Source organism: Anthonomus grandis, chromosome 20, assembly GCF_022605725.1.
Source record: "Anthonomus grandis grandis chromosome 20, icAntGran1.3, whole genome shotgun sequence".
NCBI lineage: Eukaryota > Metazoa > Arthropoda > Insecta > Coleoptera > Curculionidae > Anthonomus > Anthonomus grandis.
In genome coordinates this window covers 6,628,437-6,652,841 of record NC_065565.1, presented here as the reverse complement: position 1 = coordinate 6,652,841, position 24,405 = coordinate 6,628,437, and the positions used below count along the sequence as shown (strand labels likewise).

At 32.5% G+C, this 24,405-nt stretch overlaps 1 protein-coding gene across 2 annotated transcripts in view; it reads left to right on the top strand.

Annotated features, from left to right (window-relative positions):
* LOC126747893 (kanadaptin-like) overlaps positions 1–24,405 on the top strand; it is a 246,814-nt gene that overhangs the window by 219,363 nt on the left and 3,046 nt on the right. For both annotated transcript variants that reach the window (XM_050456862.1, XM_050456861.1), the window contains 6 exons: positions 2,669–2,901; positions 2,954–3,194; positions 3,249–3,326; positions 9,078–9,285; positions 22,123–22,370; positions 22,727–22,895. In XM_050456862.1, coding sequence (XP_050312819.1) covers positions 2,669–2,901; positions 2,954–3,194; positions 3,249–3,326; positions 9,078–9,285; positions 22,123–22,370; positions 22,727–22,895 — 1,177 coding nt within the window. The remainder of the gene's footprint in view (positions 1–2,668; positions 2,902–2,953; positions 3,195–3,248; positions 3,327–9,077; positions 9,286–22,122; positions 22,371–22,726; positions 22,896–24,405) is intronic.

Sequence of the window (24,405 nt, the reverse complement as noted above, 5' to 3'; positions counted from 1 at the left end):
TTTAATAGTAAATGCTCACTTTTTTGGAGGATATTTTAGGAAATAGTTGGAAATGGCTTAAAAGGGTTATTGCCTAAGAAAGTGTGTTTCTTTCCCAATAATTCGATACCAAAACGATTTTTGTATCTCAAAAATCTTTTGAGTTAGAGGCAATTTTGTCCAAGAGGTGCCAAATTTGAGTTTTTTAATCTCAAGTTGTAACATCAAGATTTTATGGATCAGTGGACATTTTTGGGTATAACTCGGGAACCACTGGGAATATTTTTATGATTTTTTCACGACAATGTAATGGGATTCCTGAGGATGGATTTGAGGGTAAAAACGTCGTTCTACAGTAAAAGTTTTGAAAGTTATGGCACTTTTAGTCGAGTCATAATTTTTGGCAATTTTCTTCAATGTGCTTCGTGACGTAATATGCTACAATTTTCCATTAAAATTTTTTCTTTGGACCAATTTACTTGCAATTTTCTTGCATCGATTTGCAATTGATCTCTTTATAATTGCAAGAAGTTTCAAGTGAATTGCTCTTGATTTAAATATCCTATGAATTTTTAAAGTTGCGGTAAATTTTTTTTGAACTGTTTTTTGTAAAAAACTAATAATTTAAAAAATTATTGACCAATTAATTGACTTGTAACCTTCTTGCATTGATTAGCAATAGATTTTCTTATAATCATAGGAAGTTTCAAGTAAATTGCTCTTGATTTGAATTTTTTATGAATTTTTAAAGTTGAAACAAATTTTCAGTGTTTTTGCACAAGAATTTCTTACTGAAAAAGGTGGTTGGGGTGGGTGGGGGGCTAAGGGTGGTCTTAATGAAAAACAAAATTTTTGCCAAAAATTGACCAATTAAAAATTCTGTTTTTCGTTAACATCACCCTTAGCCCCTCACCCACCCCAACCACTTTTTCCAGTAAGAAATTCTTGTGCAAAAACACTCTGAAAATTTGTTTCAACTTTAAAAATTCATAAGAAATTCAAATCAACAGCAATTTACTTGAAACTTCCTATGATTATAAAGAAATCAATGGCTAATCGATGCAAGAAGGTTACAAGTTAATTGGTCAATTATTTTTTAAACTATAAGTTTTTTACAAAAAACAGTTCAAAAATTATTTTACCGCAACTTTAACTATTCATAAGAAATTCAAATCAAGAGCAATTTACTTGAGAGTTTTTGTGATTATAAAGACATCTATTGCTAATCGATCAGAGAAAGTCACAAGTAAATTGGTCAAATATTTTTCAAGTTACAAATTTTTTATCAAAAGCAGTTCAACAGAATGTATTACATCAGTGTTCTTACTAAAAAATTGATAATTTAAAAAATAATGGACCAATTTACTTGCAATTTTCTTACATCGATTAGCAATTGATCCCATTATAATCACAAGAAGTTTTAAGTAAATTGCTCTTGATTTGAAATTTTTATGAATTTTTAAAGTTGAAACAAATCTTTAGAGTGTTTTTGCATAAGAATTTCTTACTGGAAAAAGTGGTTGGGGTGGGTGGGGGGCTACGGGTGGTTTTAATGAAAAACGGGATATTTTGCAAAAAATATTTGACCAATTAACTAATAACCTTCTTGCATCTGTTTTTCATTAACATCACCCTTAACCCCCCACCCACCCCACAAACTTTACCAGTAAGAAATTCTTCTGCAAGAACACTGAAAATTTGTTTCAACTTTAAAAACTCATAAGAAATTTAAATCAAGAGCAATTTACTTGAAACTTTTTGTGATTATAAAGAGATCTATTGCTAATCAATGCAAGAAGGTCATAAGTTAATTGGTCAATTATTTTTTAAGAGATTAATTTTTTATCAAAAACAGTCCAACAGAATTTATCACATCAAGTTTTTGATCCATCAGTGTTCTTACTAAAAAATTGATAACTTAAAAAATAATGGACCAATTTGCTTGCAGTTTTCTTGCATCGATTATCAATTGATCCCATTATAATCACAAGAAGTTTCAAGTAAATTGCTCTTGATTTGAATTTCTTATGAATTTTTAAAGTTAAAACAAATTTTCAGAGTGTTTTTGCACAAGAATTTCTTACTGGAAAAAGTGGTTGGGGTGGGTGGGGGGCTAAGGGTGGTCTTATTGAAAAACAAAATTTTTGCAAAAAATATTTGACCAATTAACTAATAACCTTCTTGAATCTGTTTTTCATTAACATCACCCTTGGCCCCCCACCCACCCCAACCACTTTTTCCAGTAAGAAATTCTTATGCAAAAACACTCTAAAAATTTGTTTCAACTTTAAAAACTCATAAGAAATTCAAATCAAGAGCAATTTACTTGAAACTTCTTGTGATTATAATGGCATCAATTGCTAATCGATCAGAGAAAGTCACAAGTAAATTGGTCAAATATTTTTCAAGTTACAAATTTTTTACCAAAAACACTCCAACATATGCACCATCAAACTTCTTAGACACCAGTCGACATTTTTGGGTATAACTTCGGAACCACTTGAAATATTTTCATCATTTTTTCACAGCAATAAAACCTAAACCCTGAGGACGGATTTGAGGCTAAAAACGTCGCTGTAGCTATTCAAACTTCACTTTTCTTTATATAAAATAACTTAAACAACATTAGCCAAACTAATCCTGTCACAACATAAACCACTGTGTCTATCCTTCTTCAACGCATCCCTAGGTGGCGAAAGAAAAGCTTCTGTCGACACAAATAGCCTCCTTAGAAAAGAAACTGGGGGAAACCCAACGAATGCACCAAAAATCCTCATTTTCAAGCAATTTCACCAATAACGAGGAGGACTCACTCGACTCTTACATGAAGGGACTGAACGACGATAAAATCGACAAACAAACAATTTCCAAGTTAAAACTGGAACTAGCGAATTTGAGGAAAGAACACGCGAACGTCGTTAAGTGAGTGAATAAATTAATTAATAATTAAATCGAGTTAATAAACACGTTTTAGGTTGGCAAACGTGGCCAAACCGGTTAATATGCCCGCCCTAGTGGTCCCCTCCACTTCCGCCGGCGGTACAAACGGTACCCAAGGGTCGAAAAAATTCAATTACCCCATTTTCGGGAAAAGGAAGGTTCCTGTAAAAACGTCTGCTAAACCTAAAGGTGCTGAAGTACCTGCTGGAGTTAATCAAGAGGTTTCAGTAGTAGAATCTGAAGAAGAAGAAGAGGAGGAGGAAGAGGATTTAAAGGTATATTACAGGTTTGGACTCTGGACGTATTTAAATTATTGAGGTTTGTTTTAGGGTAAATTAAAGTGCGAACCTGCTCTGGAGGAAACCCACCCAAGTGAAACTGTGGAGGACCATCTGGATTCTAATGATGTAAGTTACATTTGCGTAAATTAAAACCTTAAAAGAAATATTTTGTACTTTCGAATAGTGAGGTTAACGGTGTCGAAGGCCTTGGTCAAATCCAGTGACACACATATAATTTTTCCCCTTTAAAGATCACAGTAAAAGGTGTTTTATCTTCAGCGAACCTTGGACGACTGAGCTTTTCTCCCTCTAGATATCGAAGACCTTTTTCCTGGATTTTTCCTAGTTTGAACAAGAATTTTGCAAAATCCCTTGGTACAGCCCTGGACAGTTCTGTAGGGAATCTCTCTATTAAAGTTCATGATTCTAAGTTACCCAGTTTAAGAAAAACACTGATTTTCCTTCTTGTTCAGTCTAGACTCCGTTGGTAAAATCGCTTATTTCGGATTTTTTTCAGTTAGAGTAATAATTTTGCAAAATCTTTTGGTACAGCCCTGGACAGCTCTGTAGGGAACCTCTTTGTCAAATTTTATGGTTCTAGATTAACCAGTTGAGGAAAAAAACTGATTTTTCTACTTGTTCAGTCATAGAATTCGTAGGCGAAGACCTATTAGTATGAAAATCTTACCAGATCTGAGCAGTAGAAGTGGAGTTCTGACCCAAGTTACCTCAGACTGTCTTTAGTTATGGACATGGTTTCCAAAAACTTGAATAAAAATGCTTCTGATGCATGGAATTTCATGATTTCTTCAGTAAAAGCTTAAGAACACTTCAAAGAATCTTTTACAACAAAAATCAACGAGTTCTGAGCACTAGAAGTGAAGTTATGACCCAAGTTACCTCAGACTGTCTTAAATTTTGAACATGGTTTCCAAAAAATTGGATAAAAATGCTTCTGATGCATGGAATTTCATGATTTCTTCAATAAAAGCTTAAGAACACTTCAAAGAATCTTTTACAACAAAAATCAACGAGTTCTGAGCACTAGAAGTGGAGTTATGACCCAAGTTACCTCAGACTGTCTTAAATTTTGAACATGGTTTCCAAAAAATTGGATAAAAATGCTTCTGATGCATGGAATTTCATGATTTCTTCAATAAAAGCTTAAGAACACTTCAAAGAATCTTTTACAACAAAAATCAACGAGATCTGAGCACTAGAAGTGGAGTTATGACCCAAGTTACCTTAGACTGTCTTTAATTTTGGACATGGTTTCCAAAAAAACGGATAAAAATGCGTCTGATGCGTGGAATTTCATGATTTCTTCAATAAAAGCTTAAGAACACTTCAGAGAATCTTTTAAAATAAAAATCAACCAGATCTGAGCACTAGAAGTGGAGTTATGAGTCAAGTTACCTCAGACTGTCTTTAATTTTGAACATGGTTTTCTAAAAATTGGATAAAAATGCTTCTGATGCATGGAATTTTATGATTTCTTCAATAAAAGCTTAAGAACACTTCAAAGAATCTTTTACAACAAAAATCAACGAGATCTGAGCACTAGAAGTGGAGTCATGACCCAAGTTACCTCAGACTGTCTTTAGTTTTGGACATGGTTTCCAAAAACTTGGATAAAAGTGCTTCTGATGCATGGAATTTCTTGATTTCTTCAATGAAAGCTTAAGAACACTTCAAAGAGTCTTTTACAACAAAAATCAACGAGATCTGAGCACTAGAAGTGGAGTTATGACCCAAGTTACCTCAGACTGTCTTTAATTTTGGACATGGTTTCCAAAAAATTGGATAAAAGTGCTTCTGATGCATGGAATTTCATGATTTCTTCAATAAAAGCTTAAGAACACTTCAGAGAATCTTTTAAAATAAAAATCAACGAGATCTGAGCACTAGAAGTGGAGTTATGACCCAAGTTACCTTAGACTGTCTTTAATTTTGGACATGGTTTCCAAAAAAACGGATAAAAATGCGTCTGATGCGTGGAATTTCATGATTTCTTCAATAAAAGCTTAAGAACACTTCAGAGAATCTTTTAAAATAAAAATCAACCAGATCTGAGCACTAGAAGTGGAGTTATGAGTCAAGTTACCTCAGACTGTCTTTAATTTTGAACATGGTTTTCTAAAAATTGGATAAAAATGCTTCTGATGCATGGAATTTTATGATTTCTTCAATAAAAGCTTAAGAACACTTCAAAGAATCTTTTACAACAAAAATCAACGAGATCTGAGCACTAGAAGTGGAGTCATGACCCAAGTTACCTCAGACTGTCTTTAGTTTTGGACATGGTTTCCAAAAACTTGGATAAAAATGCGTCTGATGCATGGAATTTCATGATTTCTTTAATAAAAGCTTAAGAACACTTTAGAGAATCTTTTAAAATAAAAATCAACGAGATCTGAGCACTAGAAGTGGAGTCATGACCCAAGTTACCTCAGACTGTCTTTAGTTTTGGACATGGTTTCCAAAAAATTGGATAAAAGTGCTTCTGATGCATGGAATTTCTTGATTTCTTCAATGAAAGCTTAAGAACACTTCAAAGAGTCTTTTACAACAAAAATCAACGAGATCTGAGCACTAGAAGTGGAGTTATGACCCAAGTTACCTCAGACTGTCTTTAGTTTTGGACATGGTTTCCAAAAAATTGGATAAAAATGCGTCTGATGCATGGAATTTCATGATTTCTTTAATAAAAGCTTAAGAACACTTTAGAGAATCTTTTAAAATAAAAATCAACGAGATCTGAGCACTAGAAGTGGAGTCATGACCCAAGTTACCTCAGACTGTCTTTAGTTTTGGACATGGTTTCCAAAAAATTGGATAAAAGTGCTTCTGATGCATGGAATTTCATGATGTCTTCAATAAAAGTTTAAGAACACTTCAAAGAATCTTTTACAACAAAAATCAACGAGATCTGAGCACTAGAAGTGGAGTCATGACCCAAGTTACCTCAGACTGTCTTTAGTTTTGGACATGGTTTCCAAAAACTTGGATAAAAATGCGTCTGATACATGGAATTTCATGATTTCTTTAATAAAAGCTTAAGAACACTTTAGAGAATCTTTTAAAATAAAAATCAACGAGATCTGAGCACTAGAAGTGGAGTCATGACCCAAGTTACCTCAGACTGTCTTTAGTTTTGGACATGGTTTCCAAAAAATTGGATAAAAGTGCTTCTGATGCATGGAATTTCTTGATTTCTTCAATGAAAGCTTAAGAACACTTCAAAGAGTCTTTTACAACAAAAATCAACGAGATCTGAGCACTAGAAGTGGAGTTATGACCCAAGTTACCTCAGACTGTCTTTAGTTTTGGACATGGTTTCCAAAAAATTGGATAAAAGTGCGTCTGATGCATGGAATTTCATGATTTGTTCAATAAAAGCTTAAGAACACTTCAAAGAATCTTTTACAGCAAAAATCAACGAGATCTGAGCACTAGAAGTAGAGTTATGACCCAAGTTACCTCAGACTGTCTTTAATTTTGGACATAGTTTCCAAAAAATTGAATAAAAATGCTTCTGATGCATGGAATTTCATGATTTCTTCAATAAAAGCTTAAGAACACTTCAAAGAATCTTTTACAACAAAAATCAACGCGATCTGAGCACTAGAAGTGGAGTTATGACTCAAGTTACCTCAGACTGTCTTTAATTTTGGACATGGTTTCCAAAAACTTGGATAAAAGTGCTTCTGATGCATGGAATTTCATGATTTTTTCAGTAAAAGCTTAAGAACACTTTAGAGAATCTTTTAAAATAAAAATCAACCAGATCTGAGCACTAGAAGTGGAGTTATGAGTCAAGTTACCTCAGACTGTCTTTAATTTTGAACATGGTTTCCAAAAAATTGGATAAAAGTGCTTCTGATGCATGGAATTTCATGATTTCTTCAATAAAAGCTTAAGAACACTTCAGAGAATCTTTTAAAATAAAAATCAACGAGATCTGAGCACTAGAAGTGGAGTTATGACCCAAGTTACCTTAGACTGTCTTTAATTTTGGACATGGTTTCCAAAAAAACGGATAAAAATGCTTCTGATGCGTGGAATTTCATGATTTCTTCAATAAAAGCTTAAGAACACTTCAGAGAATCTTTTAAAATAAAAATCAACCAGATCTGAGCACTAGAAGTGGAGTTATGAGTCAAGTTACCTCAGACTGTCTTTAATTTTGAACATGGTTTTCTAAAAATTGGATAAAAATGCTTCTGATGCATGGAATTTTATGATTTCTTCAATAAAAGCTTAAGAACACTTCAAAGAATCTTTTACAACAAAAATCAACCAGATCTAAGCACTAGAAGTGGAGTTATGACCCAAGTTACCTCAGACTGTCTTTAGTTTTGAACATGGTTTCCAAAAACTTGGATAAAAGTGCTTCTGATGCATGGAATTTCATGATTTCTTCAATAAAAGCTTAAGAACACTTTAGAGAATCTTTTAAAATAAAAATCAACGAGATCTGAGCACTAGAAGTGGAGTCATGACCCAAGTTACCTCAGACTGTCTTTAGTTTTGGACATAGTTTCCAAAAACTTGGATAAAAATGCGTCTGATGCATGGAATTTCATGATTTCTTTAATAAAAGCTTAAGAACACTTTAGAGAATCTTTTAAAATAAAAATCAACGAGATCTGAGCACTAGAAGTGGAGTCATGACCCAAGTTACCTCAGACTGTCTTTAGTTTTGGACATGGTTTCCAAAAAATTGGATAAAAGTGCTTCTGATGCATGGAATTTCTTGATTTCTTCAATGAAAGCTTAAGAACACTTCAAAGAGTCTTTTACAACAAAAATCAACGAGATCTGAGCACTAGAAGTGGAGTTATGACCCAAGTTACCTCAGACTGTCTTTAGTTTTGGACATGGTTTCCAAAAAATTGGATAAAAGTGCTTCTGATGCATGGAATTTCATGATGTCTTCAATAAAAGTTTAAGAACACTTCAAAGAATCTTTTACAACAAAAATCAACGAGATCTGAGCACTAGAAGTGGAGTCATGACCCAAGTTACCTCAGACTGTCTTTAGTTTTGGACATGGTTTCCAAAAACTTGGATAAAAATGCGTCTGATGCATGGAATTTCATGATTTCTTTAATAAAAGCTTAAGAACACTTTAGAGAATCTTTTAAAATAAAAATCAACGAGATCTGAGCACGAGAAGTGGAGTCATGACCCAAGTTACCTCAGACTGTCTTTAATTTTGAACATGGTTTCCAAAAACTTGGATAAAAATGCGTCTGATGCATGGAATGTCATGATTTCTTCAATAAAAGTTTAAGAACACTTCAAAGAATCCTTTAAAACAAAAAAAACTGAAATAACTGATATACACTTATTTGAAATAAATTAAATTAATTGTTTTATTTAAGCGCGAAATTAATTTATTAAACATTAAGGAGTTAACATAAATTGTTCAAAATGTTCACGAATACTCTGCATTAGGTCAAAAACGATTTGTTGCATCTCGAATACGTTACCATAATGCCCTTTGTATTATTCACCGTTGTTTTCCATATTAAAAATGTCCCCATAAAAAAAAATCAAGAGGAGTCAAATCTGGACAACTAGGGGGCCAATTTACAGGGTCATCATCATAACCTCCACCTGTCCACTTATTTGTTTTAACGTTGCGTCATGAAAAACTGATGAATCTTACAAAGTGTACTTAGTTAATGATTTATACTAAAACATATTTATGTTCCTGAATCCAATTTACAAAAAAGGTATTTTAAATATTGATATTTCTATATTGAGTCCTAGTTCAATTTTCTGTATCTTCTAATATATTTTATAAAATTAGGTTAACTTACAATTAAACTCACTGCTGGGTTTCTTTATTATCCTCGTTTTCCTTATTAGCCCAATACTGAAACGACAGAAAGGGCAACAAGAGAACATGAAGAAGAAGAAGAAGAAGAAGAGGAAATGAACTCCGACAGTTCCGAAGACCCGATAGACGAACCGATGCACGCTCTGTACGAGTTTAGACCTATGAAGGACTTTTACTCTACCGTGGCGCTCAAGAAGTTCGAAACCATCATGAAAACTGGGTTACCAGCAGTTGCAGGTAAGATTTCTCCCGATAAATTATAATTATTTACTTAGAATCAACCGTAATGATTATGTATATCTGCAAAAACTCTTAATTTATCATAGATGTAGGTAGGTGAAAGATGTTGTTTTAACTTAAATAAATAAATAGACACTAAACATAATTCCCTGGTTGACAGACAGCATATTTAGGACACTTAACGTAGCTTTCACAAAAAGTAGAACAAATTCGAAATAAAATTGACGGAAGACAAAGAATAATACAAGGTCACGGTCTCACAACCTATAATCACAGGCCACACGTGTTTCGCTTTAGTTATCGTCAGATTTTTAACAGCCATCCTCACAGTGCAAAAATAACCGTTGTTCTATGTACTGTGAAGTGTGTGGATGGCTTTTATCCGAGTTTTTGGAAACCATGTTCAAAATTTAAGACATTCTGAGGTAACTTGGGTCATAACTCCACTTCTAGTGTTCAGATCTCGTTGATTTTTGTTGTAAAAGATTATATGAAGTGTTCTTAAACTTTTATTGAAGAAATCATGAAATTCCATGCATCACAAGCACTTTTATTCAAGTTTTTGGAAACCATGTCCCAAATTAAAGACAGTCTGAGGTAACTTGGGTCATAACTCCACTTCTAGTGTTCAGATCTCGTTGATTTTTGTTGTAAAAGATTCTTTGAAGTGTTCTTAAACTTCTATTGAAGAAATCATGAAATTCCATGCATCAGAAGCACTTTTATCCAATTTTTTGGAAACCATGATCAAAATTTAAGACAGTCTGAGGTAACTTGGGTCATAACTCCACTTCTAGTGCTTAGATCTGGTTGATTTTTGTTGTAAAAGATTCTTTGAAGTGTTCTTAAGCTTTTATTGAAGAAATCATGAAATTCCATGCATCAGAATCACTTTTATCCAATTTTTTGGAAACCATGTCCAAAACTAAAGACAGTCTGAGGTAACTTGGGTCATAACTCCACTTCTAGTGATCAGATCTCGTTGATTTTTGTTGTAAAAGATTCTTTGAAGTGTTCTTAAACTTTTATTAAAGAAATCATAAAATTCCATGCATCAGAAGCATTTTTATCCGAGTTTTTGGAAACCAGGTCCAAAATTAAAGACAGTCTGAGGTAACTTGGGTCATAACTCTACTTCTAGTGCTCAGATCTCGTTGATTTTTGGTCTAAAAGATTCCTTCAAGTGTTCTTAAGCTTTTATTGAAGAAATCATGAAATTCCATGCATCAGACGCACTTTTATCCAATTTTTTGGAAACTATGTCCAAAATTAAAGACAGTCTAAGGTAACTTGGGTCATAACTCCACTTCTAGTGCTCAGATCTCGTTGATTTTTATTTTAAAAGATTCTTTGAAGTGTTCTGAAACTTTTATTGAAGAAATCATGAAATTCCATGCATCAGAAACATTTTTATTCAAGTTTTTGGAAACCATGTCCCAAATTAAAGACAGTCTGAGGTAACTTGGGTCATAAATCCACTTCTAGTGCTCAGATCTCGTTGATTTTTGTTGTAAAAGATTCTTTGAAGTGTTATTAAGCTTTTATTGAAGAAATCATGAAATTCCATGCATCAGACGCACTTTTATCCAATTTTTTGGAAACCATGTTCAAAATTAAAGACAGTATGAGCTAACTTGGGTCATAACTTCACTTCTAGTGCTCAGATCTGGTTGATTTTTATTTTAAAAGATTCTTTGGAGTGTTCTTAAGCTTTCACTGAAGAAATCATGAAATTCCATGCATCAGAAGCACTTTTATCCAAGTTTTTGGAAACCATGTTCAAAATTAAAGACAGTCTGAGGTAACTTGGGTCATAACTCCACTTCTAGTGTTCAGATCTCGTTGATTTTTGTTGTAGAAGATTATCTGAAGTGTTCTTAAACTTTTATTGAAGAAATCATGAAATTCCATGCATCAGACGTACTTTTATCCAATTTTTTGGAAACCATGTCCAAAACTATAGACAGTCTGAGGTAACTTGGGTCATAACTCCACTTCTAGTGTTCAGATCTCGTTGATTTTTGTTGTAAAAGATTCTTTGAAGTGTTCTTAAACTTCTATTGAAGAAATCATGAAATTCCATGCATCAGAAGCACTTTTATCCAATTTTTTGGAAACCATGATCAAAATTTAAGACAGTCTGAGGTAACTTGGGTCATAACTCCACTTCTAGTGCTTAGATCTGGTTGATTTTTGTTGTAAAAGATTCTTTGAAGTGTTCTTAAGCTTTTATTGAAGAAATCATGAAATTCCATGCATCAGAATCACTTTTATCCAATTTTTTGGAAACCATGTCCAAAACTAAAGACAGTCTGAGGTAACTTGGGTCATAACTCCACTTCTAGTGATCAGATCTCGTTGATTTTTGTTGTAAAAGATTCTTTGAAGTGTTCTTAAACTTTTATTAAAGAAATCATAAAATTCCATGCATCAGAAGCATTTTTATCCGAGTTTTTGGAAACCAGGTCCAAAATTAAAGACAGTCTGAGGTAACTTGGGTCATAACTCTACTTCTAGTGCTCAGATCTCGTTGATTTTTGGTCTAAAAGATTCCTTCAAGTGTTCTTAAGCTTTTATTGAAGAAATCATGAAATTCCATGCATCAGACGCACTTTTATCCAATTTTTTGGAAACTATGTCCAAAATTAAAGACAGTCTAAGGTAACTTGGGTCATAACTCCACTTCTAGTGCTCAGATCTCGTTGATTTTTATTTTAAAAGATTCTTTGAAGTGTTCTGAAACTTTTATTGAAGAAATCATGAAATTCCATGCATCAGAAACATTTTTATTCAAGTTTTTGGAAACCATGTCCCAAATTAAAGACAGTCTAAGGTAACTTGGGTCATAAATCCACTTCTAGTGCTCAGATCTCGTTGATTTTTGTTGTAAAAGATTCTTTGAAGTGTTATTAAGCTTTTATTGAAGAAATCATGAAATTCCATGCATCAGACGCACTTTTATCCAATTTTTTGGAAACCATGTTCAAAATTAAAGACAGTATGAGCTAACTTGGGTCATAACTTCACTTCTAGTGCTCAGATCTGGTTGATTTTTATTTTAAAAGATTCTTTGGAGTGTTCTTAAGCTTTCACTGAAGAAATCATGAAATTCCATGCATCAGAAGCACTTTTATCCAAGTTTTTGGAAACCATGTTCAAAATTAAAGACAGTCTGAGGTAACTTGGGTCATAACTCCACTTCTAGTGTTCAGATCTCGTTGATTTTTGTTGTAGAAGATTATCTGAAGTGTTCTTAAACTTTTATTGAAGAAATCATGAAATTCCATGCATCAGACGTACTTTTATCCAATTTTTTGGAAACCATGTCCAAAACTATAGACAGTCTGAGGTAACTTGGGTCATAACTCCACTTCTAGTGCTCAGATCTCGTTGATTTTTGTTGTAAAAGATTCTCTGAAGTGTTCTTGAACTTTTATTGAAGAAATTATGAAATTCCATGCATCAGACGCACTTTTATCCAATTTTTTGGAAACCATGTTCAAAATTAAAGACAGTCTGAGGTAACTTGGGTCATAACTCCACTTCTAGTGCTCAGATCTCGTTGATTTTTGTTGTAAAAGATTCTTTGAAGTGTTCTTGAACTTTTATTGAAGAAATTATGAAATTACATGCATCAGACGCACTTTTATCCAATTTTTTGGAAACCATGTTCAAAATTAAAGACAGCCTAAGGTAACTTGGGTCATAACTCCACTTCTAGTGCTCAGATCTCATTGATTTTTGTTGTAAAAGATTCTCTGAAGTGTTTTTGAACTTTTATTGAAGAAATTATGAAATTCCATGCATCAGACGCACTTTTATCCAATTTTTTGGAAACCATGTTCAAAATTAAAGACAGCCTGAGGTAACTTGGGTCATAACTCCACTTCTAGTGCTCAGATCTCGTTGATTTTTGTTGTAAAAGATTCTTTGAAGTGTTCTTAACCTTTCGTTGAAAAAATCATGAAATTCCATGCATCAGACGCACTTTTATCCAATTTTTTGGAAACCATGTCCAAAACTAAAGACAGTCTGAGGTAACTTGGGTCATAACTCCACTTCTACTGTTCAGATCTGGTTGATTTTTATTGTAAAAGATTCTCTGAAGTGTTCTTAAACCTTTATTGAAGAAATCATGAAATTCCATGCATCAGAAACATTTTTATTCAAGTTTTTGGCAACCATGTCCCAAATTAAAGACAGTCTGAGGTAACTTGGGTCATAACTCCACTTCTAGTGCTCAGATCTCGTTGATTTTATTTTAAAAGATTCTTTGAAGTGTTCTTAAACTTCTATTGAAGAAATCATGAAATTCCATGCATCAGACGCACTTTTATCCAAGTTTTTGGAAACCATGTTCAAAATTAAAGACAGTCTGAGGTAACTTGGGTCATAACTCCACTTCTAGTGCTCAGATCTCGTTGATTTTTGTTGTAAAAGATTCTTTGAAGTGTTCTTAACCTTTCGTTGAAAAAATCATGAAATTCCATGCATCAGACGCACTTTTATCCAATTTTTTTGAAACCATGTCCAAAACTAAAGACAGTCTGAGGTAACTTGGGTCATAACTCCACTTCTAGTGCTCAGATCTCGTTGATTTTTGTTTTAAAAGATTCTTTGAAGTGTTCTTAAACTTCTATCGAAGAAATCATGAATTTCCATGCATCAGAAGCACTTTTATCCAATTTTTTGGAAACCATGTTCAAAATTAAAGACAGTCTGGGGTAACTTGGGTCATAACTCCACTTCTAGTCCTCAGATCGGGTTGATTTTTGTTTTAGAAGATTCTCTGAAGTGCTCTTAAGGTTTTATTGAAGAAATCATGGAAATCCATGCATCAGAAATACTTTTATCCGAGTTTTTGGAAACCATGTCCAAAACTAAAGACAGTCTGAGGTAACTTGGGTCATAACTCCACTTCTAGCGCTCAGATCTCGTTGATTTTTGTTGTAGAAGATTCTTTGAAGTGTTCTTAAGCTTTTATTGAAGAAATCATGAAATTCCATCCATCAGAAGCACTTTTATCCAATTTTTTGGAAACCATGTCCAAAACTAAAGACAGTCTGAGGTAACTTGGGTCATAACTTCACTTCTAGTGCTCAGATCTCGTTGATTTTTGTTGTAAAAGATTCTTTGAAGTGTTCTTAAGCTTTCATTGAAGAAATCATGAAATTCCATCCATCAGAAGCACTTTTATCCAATTTTTTGGAAACCATGTTCAAAATTAAAGACAGTCTGAGGTAACTTGGATCATAACTCCACTTCTAGTGCTCAGATCTCGTTGATTTTTGTTGTAAAAGACTCCTTAAAGTGTTCTTAAGCTTCTATTGAAGAAATCATGAAATTCCATGCATCAGAAGCACTTTTATCCAATTTTTTGGAAACCATGTCCAAAACTAAAGACAGTCTGAGGTAACTTGGGTCATAACTCCACTTCTAGTGCTCAGATCTCGTTAATTTTTGTTGTAAAAGATTCTTTGAAGTGTTCTTAAGCTTTCATTGAAGAAATCATGAAATTCCATCCATCAGACGCACTTTTATCCAATTTTTTGGAAACCATGTCCAAAACTAAAGACAGTCTGAGGTAACTTGGATCATAACTCCACTTCTAGTGCTCAGATCTCGTTGATTTTTGTTGTAAAAGACTCCTTAAAGTGTTCTTAAGCTTCTATTGAAGAAATCATGAAATTCCATGCATCAGAAGCACTTTTATCCAATTTTTTGGAAACCATGTCCAAAACTAAAGACAGTCTGAGGTAACTTGTGTCATAACTCCACTTCTAGTGCTCAGATCTCGTTAATTTTTGTTGTAAAAGATTCTTTGAAGTGTTCTTAAGCTTTCATTGAAGAAATCATGAAATTCCATCCATCAGACGCACTTTTATCCAATTTTTTGGAAACCATGTTCAAAATTAAAGACAGTCTGAGGTAACTTGGGTCATAACTCCACTTCTAGTGCTCAGATCTCGTTGATTTTTATTTTAAAAGATTCTTTGAAGTGTTCTTAAGCTTTTATTGAAGAAATCATGAAATTCCATGCATCAGAAGCACTTTTATCCAATTTTTTGGAAACCATGTCCAAAACTAAAGACAGTCTGAGGTAACTTGGGTCATAACTCCACTTCTAGTGCTCAGATCTCGTTGATTTTTGTTGTAAAAGATTCTTTGAAGTGTTCTTAAGCTTTCATTGAAGAAATCATGAAATTCCATCCATCAGACGCACTTTTATCCAATTTTTTGAAAACCATGTCCAAAATTAAAGACAGTCTGAGGTAACTTGGGTCATAACTCCACTTTTAGTGCTCAGATCGCGTTGATTTTTATTTTAAAATATTCTTTGAAGTGTTCTTAAGCTTTTATTGAAGAAATCACGAAAATCCATGCATCAGAAGCACTTTTATTCAAGTTTTTGGAAACTATGTCTAAAATTATAGACAGTCTGAGGTAACTTGGGTCATAACTCTACTTCTAGTGCTCAAATCTGGTTGATTTTTGTTTTAGAAGATTCTTTGAACTGTTCTTAAGGTTTCATTGAAGAAATTATGGAAATAAGAACCATTTTTATCCAAATTTTTGGAAATCAGGTCCAAGGAACAGATGGTTTTTCGTCTGTAATATCCAATCTAACAACACTGTTTCTGCACTAAAAATTTATAAATAATATATATAAAATTGTATCAAATTTAAATTAACAAATAGTGTTCTTAGATTAGATATTATGGACGAAATTATCTTTTGTTCATGCGTACTATGGACGAAAAACTGTGATTTTGCAAAATAATTTTTTACTGGATAAGTGTGTGGGGTGGGTGGGAGGCCAAGGGTTTGTTGGTAAAAAAAAAACGTATTTTTTGCAGAAAATAATTGCCTTAAAAAATAAATTAAATGTAATGAATAATTTGCTTTTTTAGGTTACAGAAAATTAACAATAATTTGTTTATTTTTTATCAACCAACCCTTGCCCCCCCCCGCCCACCCCACACGCGTTACCAGTGAGAAACTCTTCTGCAAAATCACTGTTTTTCGTCTATACTATTCAATCTTATAACACTATTTGTTAATTAAAATTTGATGCAATTTTATTTATATTATTTATACATTTTTAGTGCAAAAACAGTGTTCTTAGATTGGATATTATGGACAAAATTATCTTTTGTTCATGCATACTATGGACGAAAAACAGTGATTTTGCAGAAGAATTTCTTACTGGTAAACTGTGTGGGGTGGGTGGGGTGCTAAGAGTGCTAAAATTTAAATAAAAATTTTAAAGCGACTGTAAAATTAACTTAGCTTAGAGTAGCGGCGTACATTTGACTATGTACTGACAAAAAATAAAAATACACACCTATTGAAGCAATAATCTAGCATTAGTATCTTACCATTTTGAAATCTAGATTAGATACGCCAACTTTTGAAATCACTTGCCAAATAGTGAAGTAATTTTTTTTTCCAGTACAGTTAGTTAAATTTGGGAAATGATGGTCAAAAGACACTATTTTCAACACAAGTTGCGCAAAAATCTGATAATTTCTTAAGAATGTGAACAGTTATGTTTGAATTTAGTTTTGTAATTTATCGAAAGGTTATTTAGGGTTACATTAAAAAAAAAATTGTTAAGAAATTGGAAAATTTGTAGCCACAGTACTAAAAAGATCAACAGGGGGTGTCAATTGTTTTCGGCTTTCCTATGAATGCCTATAATTTTAAAAGTACTCAAGATCGATTTTTTTAGTATTTTTTTTAATCCCTGAGCACCTGGTCTATTGCCTTTTTTTGGCTTATCGTTGACTTTTTGGACACCCTGTATATAAAATTGTAATAAACGAAAAACAGCGATTTTGCAGAAGAATTTCTGACTGGTAAATTGTGCGGGGTGGGTGGGGGGGCAAGGGTAAAGTGACTGAAAAACGGGGTTTCTTGCAGAAAATAACTGTTTTTTTATAACATTACCCTTGCCCCCCCACCCACCCCGCACAATTTTCCAGTGAAACATTCTTCTGCAAAAACACTGTTTTTGGTCAACAATTCTTAATTTATTAACACTTTTTTTGTATTAAATGTTTCTCTATAACATTACTATCGAATTGAAAAACTATATATTGGATCATGGTCTTTGTTCTATTTAAAAAAACAGTGATTTTGCAGAAGAACTTCTCACTGGTAACGTATGTGGGGTGGGTGGGGGGCTAAGGGTAATGTTACTGAAAAACGGTGTTTCTTGCAAAAAATAACTGTTTTTTAATAAAATGATTCTTACCCCCCCACCCACCCCACATACGTTACCAGTGAGAAGTTCTTCTGCAAAATCACCGTTTTTTGTCGATAGTACGCATGAACAAAGGATAAGTTCGTCCATAATATCCAATTTAAGAACACTGTTTTAGCACTAAAAATGTATAAATAATATATATAAAATTATATTACATTTTAATTAACAAATAGTGTCATTAGATCGGATATTATGGACGAAAAATAGCGATTTTGCAGGAGAATTTTTTACTGGTAAATTGTGAGGGGTGGGTGGGGGGCTAAGGGTAATGTTACTGAAAAACGGTGTTTCTTGCAGAAAATAACTGTTTTTTTTTACAACATTACCCTTGCCCCCCCACCCACCCCGCACAATTTTCAGATGAAACATTCTTCTGCAAAATCACTGTTTTTTTAAATAATACGTACGAATAATAGATAATGTCGTCCATAATCATTAATTGATTAATATGTTTTTGTATTAAATATTTATATTTATAATGTATATATAAATATGTCAAATTTAAATAAACAAACAGTGTTATTAAATTAAATTCGACGAAATCATTTATTGTTCGTGCACACTATTTTGTAAAACAGTGATTTTTCACAAGAACTTCTCACTGGTTAAAGATGTGGGGTGGGTGGGGGGGCAAGGGTAGTGTTGATAGAAAATAAACAAATTATTGTTAATTTTTTGTAAGCTCAAAAAGTAAATTATTTAATACATTTAATTGTCTCGTTTAAGGCAATTATTTATTGCAAAAAAACAGTTTTTAAAAGCACTACCCTTAGCCCCCCACCCACCTCACACAATTTACCGCTAAGAAATTTTTCTGCAAAATCACTGTTTTTCGTCCATAGTACGCATGAAAAAAAGATAATTTCGTCCATAATATCCAATTTAAAAACACTGTTTTTGCACTAAAAATGTGTAAATAATATATATAAAATTGCATCAAATTTTAATTAACAAATAGTGTTATTAGATTGAATATTATAGACGAAAAACAGTGATTTTGCATAAGAATTTCTCACTGGTAACGCGTGTGGGGTGGGTGGGGAGGTAAGGGTAATATTATTTGAAAAAAAAACACTTATTTTCTGAAACAACACCGTTTTTCAGTAAAACTACCCTTAGCCTCCCACCCACCCCACACGCGTTACCAGTGAGAAATTCTTGTGCAAAATCGCTGTTTTTTGTCCGTAATTTCCAAACTAATAACACTGTTGTTGATAAAAAAACGTTTTTGTTTTTGTAGAAAATATTTGCCTTAGAGAAAATTAACTATAATTTGTTTATTAAAAAAAAAAGAGATTTCTCTCCACTTTGTTATGTACTAATACCATAGACAAAGAAAAATTCTTACTGTCACAGCAGAATATTGTAATACATATTTAAAAATAATTTGTATGCATAATTAGTAAAAGTATCGCTAAAAATAGTCTCACAGATATTTGAGGAAATATATAAATATATAGGAACCAGGTAAAAATTGAAAAAGAAAGCAAAGTAGTAGAAAAAAATATAATCTTCAACATATGGTAAAATAAAAAGAAATTCTAGAAACCGGTATGTTATTTATGTTTTATTTAGTGGTTAAAAATATATAAATTATGGTTATTTTTTTATTAGGTAATTATTTTATGAAAAAAATACGTTTTTTTTATCAACAAAGCCTTGGCCCCTCCCCACCCACCCCGCACAGTTTACCAGTTAGAAAAACTTAGGCAAAATCACGGTTTTTTAAAATAGAACAAAAACCATGACCCAACGTATAGTTTTTTAATTCGATAATAATTTTATATATAAATATTTCATACAAAAAAAGTGTTAATCAATTAAGTAATATTTTGAAAAACAGCGATTTTGCAGAAGAATGTTTCACTGGAAAAATGTGTAGGGTGGGTGGGGGTGGAAAGGGTAATATTTTTAAAAAACAGTAATTTTCTGCAAGAAACACCGTTTTGCAATAGTACGACCCTTAGCCCCCCACCCACCCCACACACTTTACCAGTAAAAAATTCTTCTGCAGAATCACTGTTTTTCGTCCATAATATCCGATCTTATAACACTATTTATTAATTAAAATTTGATATAATTTTATATATATTATTTATAATTTTTTAGTGATAAAACAGTGTTCTTAAATTGGATATTATGGACAAACTTATCTTTTGTTCATGCGTACTATGGACGAAAAACAGTGATTTTGCAGAAAAATTTCTTACTGGTAAATTGTGTGGGGTGGGTGGGGGGCCAATGGTAAAGTGACTAAAAAACGGGGTTTCTTGCAGAAAATAACTGTTTTTTTATAACATTACCCTCTCGCCCCCCACCCACCCCGCACAATTTTTCAGTAAAACATTCTTCTGCAAAATCACTGTTTTTTAAAATAATACGTACGAATAATAGATAATTTCGTCCATAATCATTAATTGATTAATATGTTTTTGTATTAAATATTTATATATAATTTATATATAAATATGTCAAATTTAAATAAACAAACAGTGTTATTAAATTAAATTCGACGAAATCATTTATTGTTCGTGCACACTATTTTGTAAAACAGTGATTTTTCACAAGAATTTCTCACTGGTTAAAGATGTGGGGTGGGTGGGGGGGCAAGGGTAGTGTTGATAAAAAATAAACAGATTATTGTTAATTTTCTGTAAGCTCAAAAAGTAAATTACTTAATACATTTAATTGTCTCGTTTAAGGCAATTATTTTTTGCAAAAAAACAGTTTTTAAAAGCACTACCCTTAGCCCCCCCACCCACCCCACACACTTTACCAGTAAGAAATTCTCCAAAAAATCACTGTTTTTCGTTCATAATATTCAATATAATAACATTATTTGTCAATTAAAATTTGTTACAATTTTATATACAGGGTGTCCCAAAAGTCAACGATAAGCCAAAAAAGGGCAATAGACCAGGTGCTCAGGGATTAAAAAAAAATACTAAAAAAAAATCTGTCTTGAGTACTTTTAAATTTATAGGCATTTGTAGAAAAACCGAAAAAAACTGACACCCCCTGTTGACCTTTTTAGTACAGTGGCTGCAAATTTTCCAATTTCTTAACAATTTTTTTTAATGTAACCCTAAATAACCTTTCGATAAATTACAAAACTAAATTCAAACACAACTGTTCACATTTTTAAGAAATTATCAGATTTTTGCGCAACTTGTGTTGAAAATGGTGTCTTTTGACCATCATTTCCCAAAATTTAACTAACCGTCTTGAAAAAGAAAATTACTTGACTGCTTGGCAAGTGATTTCAAAAGTTGGCGTATCTAATCTAGATTTCAAAATGGTAAGATACTAATGCTAGATTATTGCTTCAGTAGGTGTGTATTTTTATTTTTTTCAGTACATAGTCAAATGTACGCCGCTACTCTAAGCTAAGTTAATTTTATAGTCGCTTTAAAATTTTTATTTCAATTTTAGCACTACCCTTAACCCCCCACCCACCCCACACAGTTTACCAGTAAAAAATTCTTCTGCAAAATCACTGTTTTTCGTCCATAGTACGCATGAACAAAAGATAATTTTGTCCATAATATCCAATCTAGGAACACTGTTTTAGCACTAAAAATGTATAAATAATATATATAAAATTATATCAAATTTTAATTAATAAATAGTGTTATAAGATTGAATATTATAGACGAAAACCAGTGATTTTGCAGAAGAATTTCTGACTGGTAAATTGTGTGGGGTGGGTGGGGGGCCAAGGGTAAAGTGACTGAAAAACGGTGTTTCTTGCAGAAAATAACTGTTTTTTTATAACATTACCCTTGCCCCCCCACCCACCCCGCACAATTTTCCAGTGAAACATTCTTCTGCAAAAACACTGTTTTTGGTCAACAATTTTTAATTTATTAACACTTTTTTTGTATTAAATATTTCTCTATAATATTACTATCGAATTGAAAAACTATATATTGGATCATGGTCTTTGTTCTATTTAAAAAAACAGTGATTTTGCAGAAGAACTTCTCACTGGTAAGGTGTGTGGGGTGGGTGGGAGGGTAAGAGTAATTTTATTAAAAAACAGTTATTTTCTGCAAGAAACACCGTTTCTCAGTATGTTATGATATTATGGTGGGGGGCTAAGGGTAATGTTCCCTTAGCCCCCCACCCACCCCACACACGTTACCAGTGAAAAAGTCTTCTGCAAAATCACAGTTTTTCGTCCATAATCCTTAATTAATTAAAACTGTTTTTGTATTAAATATTTATATATAAATTTATTATCTAATTGGTCATGGCCTTTGTTCTTCTGTGGCTATTTTCTTTATTTAAATTTTAACGACTGAATAAAAATGAAAATATAATAAGAGAAAAAGAGGGCACCTTTTTAACAGCTCCTTAGCTTAATTTAACAAACCCTGATTCAACTTCAAACAAGCAAATGTAAAAAGTAGTAATTCTAGTCTTTTCTTCGTTTCGCAATAACTTAACCTCAAACCCTTTTTAGATTTTGATTCTCAATTAATAAAAATTAAACTCGAATACAAATTCTCCCATAAATCGCATCATTATCTTTATAAGAGATTTTCTCCTCGTTATCCTTCTAGACAAACACAAATCGAAACTCCTAAAGATCCTACGGAAACTGCACCGTTTATCTTCGCACGAGGAACGCATGGAACTCGATTATCGAACAATCGCGGCGAAAAAACGAAAAGTCATGAAGTGGATCTCCGAGTTAAGGGTCAGTGCGGCGGTACCGCAGGAACCCAACGATAAACTGGAACATCGAGTGTCCACCGAACTGGGTCGAATTTTGGACGATCTAAATGCGATTTTGAACGGCAAATTTAAGGTACATATTGAATATCGTATATAGTACTAAGTAAGAGAATATTCTCTTTGATTGAGTTTAATTTGTCAGTACGTAATTTTCATAATAAATCAAGTAGAGGCATAAGTTGAGGTCAAAATTACCCGCATTTTTCTCGGTAATTTTCATAAAATATAAATAGGTAAAAAAATAATCAAGCGGAGCTAAATCGGGTGTGCGGGGAGGCCGTTCGATCCGTCCCCTTTGACCACCCATTAGAAAAGGTCTCATTTAATAACTTTATTATTTTATTTAATTCACAATAATAATAACAACTATCTTGTATACATGTTATATCCAACGTCTAATTTCATACATTTAATTTTGGTCGTATTTAGATGGTAAATCAGGTGAGACATATGGGTAAGGAACTGCAGCACATTTCCGGGGAAATCGAGAAGGAAATCACCGATTTGGAGCGGAAGTGTCGTCAGAATAAAGCGGAAGTGGTGAACAAGGATGACGCGAAACCGGGAACAAGCGGGTCTAGCGGGTTTCATGAAAATGGTGAGTCTTTACTTCCGATTTTTCTGTTTTATTGTAAAAATTTGCCCCTTTTGGTTTTTTGTATTTTTTTTTTAATTTAATTCTAAAGTGCGCTTTTATCAACAATTAAACAATTATAAGAAATCTATTCTCCATTGATTTTTATTCTGTTGTTTTGGCCTTTGTAAGTGTGAATCCGCGGTTCTTAATGCCCGGTAAATAACGTAAAAATCAAGCGGTCAAAGGGTTTTATAAGACTTTTTTGAAGGTTTTTGAGCGATTTATCGAATTATTAAAAAAAAATAATTTTCTTAAAAAAATTTTTTTTTGCACAAAAATTATTTAATTTTTCGAAAATCTTTTATAACTTCTTTATTTTTCGAGTTACGGCTAAAAGTTATTCTTTATAATTTGTTCGCTTTTTGATTGTGAGTCTAATGCTAAAAGAAAATATTTTATTTTCCCACTATTTTTTGAGAAAATGAGGAAAAACTGTTTAAAGGTTTTTTCCTATTTTCTGGAAAACTGTTTGACCTAAAAATTATTTTTCAATTGCATCTGATGCGCATAAAAATTCCAAACAACTTTTATCTTAACAGTTTTTTTCTCTAACAAATAGTTTTCCAGAAAAAAAATAAAAACCGAAATCATGAACATTTTCCCAGGGGTACCCCTTTGGATTTTTTGACGAAGACTTTTTCAGGTATAACTTTTTTCAGGTACATTTTTCAAAAAAGTGTTATAATACTTTTTTGACGCATTTTGAGTGAGTTATCAATTTGCCAAAAAAAAATTAAATTTTTTCAAAAAAATTTTTTTTTCAATTTTGCACTTAGAATTTCTTATTTTCTCAAAAATCCTTCATAACTTCTTTATTTTTGGATTTAGAGCAAAATGTTATTCTATATGATTTGTTCTACTTTTGATTGTGAATCTAATGCTAAAAGAAAATTTTCCATTTTCCCACTAGTTTTTGATAAAATGAGGAAAAACTGTTTAGAGGTTTTTTCCGATTTTCTGGAAAACTGTTAGACCTAAAAATGATTTTTCTATTGCATCTGATGCGTATTGAAATTCCCAACAACTTTTGTTTTAACAATTTCTTTCTGCGACCAACAGTTTTCCACAAAAAAAATAAAAACCGAAATCATGAACATTTTCCCATGGGTACCCCTTTGGATTTTTTGACGAAGACTTTTTGGGTATAACTTTTTTCTGGTACATTTTTAAAAAAAGTTTTATAAGACTTTTTTGACGCATTTTGAGTGAGTTATCGATTTGGCCAAAAAAAAATTAAATTTTTTCAAGAAATTTTTTTTTTCAATTTTGCACCTAAAATTTTTCATTTTCTCGAAAATCCTCCGTAACTTCTTTAATTTTTGATTTAGGGCAAAATCTTACTCTACATGATTTGTTCTATTTTCGATTGTGAATCTAATGCTAAAAGAAAATATTTTATTTTCCCACTAGTTTTTGAGAAAATGAGGAAAAACTGTTTAGAGGTTTTTTCCGATTTTCTGGAAAACTGTTA